The sequence below is a fragment of the Palaemon carinicauda genome, chromosome 39, assembly GCF_036898095.1.
Source record: "Palaemon carinicauda isolate YSFRI2023 chromosome 39, ASM3689809v2, whole genome shotgun sequence".
Taxonomy (NCBI): domain Eukaryota; kingdom Metazoa; phylum Arthropoda; class Malacostraca; order Decapoda; family Palaemonidae; genus Palaemon; species Palaemon carinicauda.
In genome coordinates this window covers 66,228,571-66,236,154 of record NC_090763.1, presented here as the reverse complement: position 1 = coordinate 66,236,154, position 7,584 = coordinate 66,228,571, and the positions used below count along the sequence as shown (strand labels likewise).

Genomic DNA, 7,584 nt, shown 5'->3' with positions numbered 1-7,584 from the left:
GAAGTCAGTATTACTCACTAATTAGCGTTATTAGTTATTATTCGCTAATGATGTTAGGGGGCAATTAGCCGAGTTATTCGATAGGTTCGTGTATTCGCAAAGTATGTCAATAAGATAAAAAACACAGAAATTTATAAATATAAAATATATATGATAAGGACGCATTATCACCTGATATTTAGGGTCACGGTTCGGGTTCGACCTGACCTGGCAAAACTTAACCTAGTATTGAGGGTCACGGTTCGGGTTCGGCCTGACCTGGCAAAATCTTAATCTCGAATTCGTCTCCCAGAAAATCTCACCAAAAATTTATACAAGTGACATTGAAGTGGAAATCTCAAAAAAAAAAAAAAAAAAAAAAAAAGTAGTGACGAGAACATCTACTACAAACTGGAATGAATCTACCTCAGTTCAAATCTACAATTTCATGAGTGAATCTACCTTTTTATTTTTTAGGGCCTACCGTCTTTCATTAGGATAAATGAGAGAATTGCAATCATACTAAAGTGTCTGCGAATGGAAGGATAGATAGATACCTGGCCGTGGTGCAGTCCTTGTACAGGACGTCGAAGTGTTTGATGGAGAGCAGTTTGCACCTGTTGACACCCTGGCTGGATGGCTCCCAGACCGCGAAGGACGCGCACCTGTTCCACGTTGCACACTAAGGGCTCGATGCCCAGGCGCTTCAACTTGGTGTAGACGGTGTGCAGGCCCCCCACCAGGTTCTTCAGGAAGAGCTCGAAGGCCTGCGGCAGGCACAGCATCGTGTCATTGTTGATGATGAAGGCGGCCACCTTCTGCCCACGGTACTCCACCAACTTGCAGTCGTTGGCGGTCGGGTCCGAAGTGTGGATGGGCGGGGGTGAGTTGTAGGCGTGGGAGAAGTAGAGCGCGGGCAGGAAGGGCGGTGGGCGCGATGTGGGCGGCGGGGAGGGGAACATTGGCGGCGAGTGCCCTCCGGGCGGCGACGGGCCGGGCACGGAGAGGGGCGCGGCGCCGCCAGCAAGGGCGGCGGAGGGCTGGCCGGAGACATGCAGCCGACCATGCTTGTTATGACGGGGGAAAGGGGAGGGGGGTGACCTGGCCCCGATAGACCCTCCGGATCGGACACTGCGACTGTCTTCATGAAGAGAACTGTCTTCCATGACTCACTCACGTCTCTTCTTCTCTGTCTCCTCCACACTGTGTCTCTCTGTCTCTTGTCTTTCGCACTTCACTACTTCAACACCACTGTGGTAATGTCACTCCAGTCTGCGACAACTTAACACCAAAATTCTTTATCTTTTCCTTTTTTTTTTCTCACTCGGTGACAATCGCGATTTTCTTCCTCCTCGTCGCTGTAAGAGGAGGTCATGGGACCGGCGGGATACAGCTGCGCCTGCAAAAGCTGTTTGTTGTGACAATTGTCGTCGTGGGCGCGCGCGGGCCTCCTCCTCGTCGTCGTCGTCGGCGACGCCGACGGCAGGTGGTGGAGGGCAGGAGGAAGAGAAAGAGAGAGAGAGGGAGAGAGAGCGCGGTTGGCGTGCGGACGGGCGGACTACGTGCAGGCAGTGCGAGCGTTAGCGGCGCAGTGGTGCAGCGCGGCCAGAGAGTCGTCACAGAGTGTCGCTCACCAATCAGCCGGTGCGCACACCCGCACAGAGACACACACACACGCAATACAAACACAACTTTTAACAAAATGTGTAAACGTAATATGCGGTGCGGGCCATGTGTGCGTCCGTGTGTGTCCAGGGCGGGGACGGGCCCTCATTGGTCGCCGCTGTCCTTGCGGGGTCGCCCATTGGTCGAGGACGCGGGAGGCGGGGCTTAACCACAACCCCCAAGTTTCGTTTCCTTCCAGAACTTGTCTAAATGTTTTGCCTTCTGTGCGCGGTCTGCAATCCTCCACACGTCTCCTCCCCCTCCTCCTCCCCTCCCTCTCCCCTTCTTCCCCTACACTACCTACTCCTATTACCTCCCCCCCTCTTCTTCCACTCCCCCTCCCCCTACCAGAGACAGCGGGTCTTGCTTCTGCTGGGTGCTGCTGCTTCTGCTGCTGATGCCAAAGACTTTGGGGACGTCCTTTTCATGCCACATTCTTGATTTCAAAACACAACACTTCAATTCTCTCTCTCTCTCTCTCCTCTCTCTCTCCTCCTCTCTCTCTCTCTCTCTCTCTCTCTCTCTCTCTCTCTCTCTTCACTTGTGACACTCATACAAGACGCGAATTTTAGAAGAAAATAAAAACTATCGTTTTTCAAAAAATGTTAAAAAAAAAATCTTTGCACACTGAAATTGCAATATATTTCCTCCGGTTCAGGTAACCAGCGAGAGAGAGAGAGAGAGAGAGAGAGAAGAGAGAGAGAGAGAGAGGAGGCAGCTCTAGTGTTGTTTCGGCATTCTCACCCGAGCACTACACAGTCCGTCATCGGCCCCAACATCTTCGTCTATTTTCTTATTATTAGAGATACGCATTGTCTTCAGTGTCGGAGGGAAAATATTTCTCGGGGCATATTTCTAATTTGCGCCTCACAGGAGAAATAATGGAGAGGAAAATAGCCACTTTGAAAAAAGAGTTTTATCTATTTACCTCATTTATTTATTAATACTTTTTTTTTGGGGGGGGGGGAGAAGGTGTGTTTGAGGAGTTGGTAAGCCAAGTCATTCTTACGTGCTAATAACGTTGGCTCTGATTTTTATCTGTTAATAAATCTTTTTATTCATCATAACTGTCTGTTAATTATTTCTAAATTAATTCAATCTTATTTTCAATACTTTTATTCTCCAGTTGTTTTATTGACTTTCTTTCATCATTTAGTTTTAATAGTTCTATTCGTTATTCCTTTTTCTAATCATTTGATAAACCAATTTTTATAATTTTTTGTTTTTTCTATCGAAATTTTATCATTTTTCATAATCTCATTTGTCGTCTTTTTGTAAACTTTGTTTAATTCTCTCATTTATGATATTTATTTATACTTATCATTATCTTATTTATCTGGTATTTGATTCTATGATGATAAGAGACGATAAGGGAGATACTAAGATACAGACGGAGGGCTTAAATGACAGAGAGAGAGAGAGAGAGGAGAGAGAGAGAGAGAGAGAGAGAGAGAGAATGAATAGAAATTCTATGTTGCAATATTGAATATCTTTCAGCCATTGCCATCTAGATTACAGTAATCAGAACAACCAACGCAAATCTTTTCATTAAGTAATTTGAGAGAGAGAGAGAGAGAGAGGAGAGAGAGAGAGAGAGAGAAAGCGGAAACTAATCGTCGTTTGGAAATCATATCTATCTATATATATATATATATAAATATATATATATATATATATATATATGTATTAATATATTATATATATATATATATATATAGAGAGAGAGAGAGAGAGAGAGAGAGAGAGGAGAGATCTGAAGCAAATTGTAGTTCTCTCATTAAGAATGGTATGACAGTAAATTGGAAAAATAGATCGATAAATAGATAAATATATAGAGAAGTGTAAGAGGAAATGAATAATTGGTGTTGATTCAGTGTGGATAAGACGTCGATATATAAGGAAGACCTGAGGGGAAGAAGGACCTCCCTCCTTGAGTCTGTTATTAATGACAGATAAATTACAGTTTTTTTCGGTGCTTTCCCAGAACCAGCTTTTAAGAGAGGCAGCCTCAACAATGGCGTTGTCTCTCTCTCTCTCTCCTCTCTCTCTCTCCTCTCTCTCTCTCTCTCTCTTTACTTCCCCATTCGTTCTTGCTTTTAGGTGTCTTGTCAGCACGGTCAAAAACATAGACGAACTTTCGGTCTTCCACTCGGTTAGACATATCCACACGCGCGTGCGGATTGATCCACAAAACCACATCCGCGTAAAGAAGTGTATCCTCACACTCATTATTATTATTATTATTATTATCATTATTATTTTTATTATTATGTTATTATTATTATTATTATTATTATTATTTTCTAAGCTACAACCCTAGTTGGAGAAGCAGGATGCTATAAGCCCAGGGGCTCCAACAGGGAAAATAGCTCAGCAAGGAAAGGAAACAAGGAAAAATTAGAAAATTTTAAGAACAATAACATTAAGATAAATATTTCCTAAATGGATTATAAAAACTTTAACAAAACAGGAGGAAGATAAATTAGATGGAATAGTGTGCCCGAGTGCACCCTCAAGCAAGAGAACTCTAACCCAAGACAGTGGAAGGCCATGGTACAGAGACTATGGCATTACCCAAGACTAGAGAACAAAGGTTTGATTTTGGAGTGTCCTTCTCCTAGAAGAGCTGCTTACCAGAGCTAAAGTCTCTCTCCTACCCTTACCAAGAGGAATATTCCCTCTTCCAAACTCATCCATCTCACAAACGCCTGAACACTAATTTACACATACCGACATATTCACATACAAACTTATCTACACATGCAGACACATCCATGCTAAACAGAGCCATATTTGCAGGGTGCACATAGGAAAATGGAAAAAGATGGGAAAAAAATACCAAAAAGAAAGGCCTCAAGTTCAGACCATGAATGAGCTTAGGTGTAGACCGTGAATGGCCAAATGAAATGCTAGGAACATGAGACACTTGGGCCAAGATGTGCATGTCCTAACAACATTCGTAGTGAACAGATAGGAAAAGAGATGAAAGAAAGGGCAAAGAATGCTAAAATAGAACGTTAGCAGGTTAAAGGCTAGAGTACAGTCCAAGTATGGCCAGATAAAATACTTGGAACAAGGAACAATAGGGAGGTTGTACATGGCCTAGTAGAACGCTCAAAGCCCAAAATCAAGATGCAGGGCCTTGGTAGTATGCATATGGTAGAAAACTTGGCATTAGGTCACTAATGCCCACAAAAGAGTCGGGTACCTGATTCTGATACCCTGTTAGAATTCGTAAATTGTCATAAATGCCTTGAATGACTGGGGAAAAAATCAGAGCACTGATACCTTGGTAGAATGTTTGTCGTGCAATGCATTAACGTTTCATGTATGTCTATGGGTTCTAAAATACCTCTAGCAAACAATTTTATGGGCATAAACGCCGAAAGAGATGTCTGAGGACCGAAGACATAATACAATACGTGGAAACTCCGTCAGATTGTCTAAAGCTGAAAAGTCAATCAGAATGTCTAGAGCAGAAAACTCAGTCTAAATGTCTAGTCTAGAGCTGAAAACTCAGTTAGAATGTCTAGTCTAGAGCTGAAAACTCAGTTAGAATGTCTAGAGCAGAAAACTCAGTCAAAATGTCTAGAGCTGAAAAACTCAGTTAGAATGTCTAGAGCTGAAAACTCAGTCAGATTGTGTAGAGCTGAAACCCCAGTCAGAGTATCCAGAGCTGAAACCCCAGTCAGAATATCTAGAGCTGAAAACTCAGTCAGAATGTCTAGAGCTGAAACCCCGGTCAGAATGTCTAGAGCTGAAAACTCAGTCAGAATGTCTTGAGCTGAAAATTCAGTCAGAATATCTAGAGCTGAAACCCCAGTCAGAATGTCTAGAGCAGAAACCCCAGTCAGAATGTCTAGACCTGAAAATTCAGTCAGAATATCTAGAGCTGAAAACTCAGTCAGAATATCTTGAGCCGAAACCCCATTGAGAATGGCTAGAGCTGAAACCCCAGTCAGAATGTCTAGAGCTGAAAATTCAGTCAAAATGTCTAGAGCTGAAAACTCAGTCAGAATATCGAGAGCTGAAACCCCATTCAGAATGTCTATGGGTGAAACCCCAAGTCGGAATGTCTAGAGCTGAAAACTCAGTCAGATTGTGTAGAGCTGAAAACTCAGTCAGAATGTCTAGAGCTGAAAACTCAGTCAGATTGTTTAAAGCTGAAACCCCAGTTAGAATGTCTAGAGCTGAAAACTCAGTCAGAATGCTTTGAACCACAAAAATTGTTATATGGGATTGAAGAGAAGCAATGAAAACTGAGGTGTATGTCTTGAAAAACCCAGACAGAATTCGAGTTGCTACGTACATTCAAATTCACTTACAGCTGAGGTGGAGGCAAGAGAGGGCTTTTAATATCATCCTTAAATAGTTGAAGACCAGAAAGTTAACACGTATTAGAGTCATCAAAGGGCCTCGGTTAGATTTCGCCAGTAGTCTGTTTTGAAGCTGTTAAATCGTTTTAAGTCGATGCATATTCTTGTGTGTGTGTTTTTTTTTTTTTTTTATCATCATCAAATAACGTTTTCTTTATGTTTTCATAAAGTGATATTATCAAAATTCGTAAAACTCAAAATGATATGAATACTGAAGTTGCCAAGTAAACAAAAATTTAAAGATGTAAATATTACTTTTTATAGTCATGGTGACCTTGAAAAGCGACAGGGTGTCCAAGATACTCGTACATAGAAACTAGTGTACTTAACCCGTCAAAAAAGACGACTGAATATTTAGATAGATATACAGGCACACGCAGATTCAACCCTTCCTACACCTTTACCACGTTATGACTACTCCCTCTCCTCCTAACCATAGGGACGGGGAGAGACCGCGTTGTTATTCGGCTGGTAATGACGCTGAAGCTGACCGGAAAGTATATATATATATATATATATATATATATATATATATATATATATATATATATATATATATATATATGTATATATATATATTATATATATATAAATATGTATATAATATATATATAATATATATATATATAAATATGTATATAATATATATATATATATATATATATATATATATATATATATATATATATATATATATATATATGTATATATATATAATATATATATATATATATATATACATATATATATATATATATATATATATATATATATATATATGTGTGTGTGTGTGTGTGTGTGTGTGTGTGTGTGTGTGTGTGTGTGTGTGTGTGTGTGTGTAGATCAGATCAAATTCAATTCCCAAAGAATAACTCATTAATTGTTAAATATTTCTCTTCAATGGAATATTATTAATCTCTATCTCTCTCTCTCTCTCTCTCTCTCTCTCTCTCTCTCTCTCTCTCTCTCTCTCACACTGTCAACAGACCGGAACGCTCAATCTTTCCTTCCCGATTTATTCTATCTTCCGAGACCTTTGAATCCAAACGGTCCTCAAATACAGGCGAGGTTCCCCAAAAAAACTGTCGATCCTCAATTAGAACCTAAAGAGATTCTGCTCGTGCAATCACGTCTATCTCCCATCACGATTCCGAAATCAATTTTCTTAACTTGAGTGAAATGATACATAACCTTTAAGAAGTCGGTCAAATGATGATGATTTGTGTTCTGTATTTTGTGCAGACTGGAAGGGGGTGGGGCAGGGGGCCGTGTTTAATAACTCCCTTCTCTGTTTTAAGTAACGGAGGCTCTCCAATCAAGGAGCATTACACAGCTATCAATTGATAGCCAGGGATTATTGATGAGAGAGAAAGGCAATGGGCCTCGGAGCAGGCGGTTTTCCGAAATCCTGGATCATGGAGAAACATCACTGCTTGCTTAAGTAATTTTTTTCGGGACAGTAAAACACTGGGGAGTTTAACAACAACAACAACAACAACAATAATAATAATAATAATAATAATAATAATAATAATAATAATAATAATAATAATAATAATAATAA

General features: G+C 40.7%; 1 protein-coding gene across 1 annotated transcript; it reads right to left on the bottom strand.

Moving 5' to 3' along the window:
* Nucleotides 1-452: 452 nt before the first annotated feature.
* Nucleotides 453-1,822, bottom strand: LOC137631429 (dachshund homolog 1-like). The gene has a single exon (XM_068363195.1). It carries the CDS (start codon nt 1,143-1,145, stop codon nt 453-455), a length of 693 nt encoding a protein of 230 aa, XP_068219296.1. The 5' UTR covers nt 1,146-1,822.
* Nucleotides 1,823-7,584: the final 5,762 nt, after the last annotated feature.

Excerpts from the sequence above, each read along its gene's own strand:
- LOC137631429 (XM_068363195.1), bottom strand. The coding sequence starts at position 1,145 with ATGGAAGACAGTTCTCTTCATGAAGACAGTCGCAGTGTCCGATCCGGA.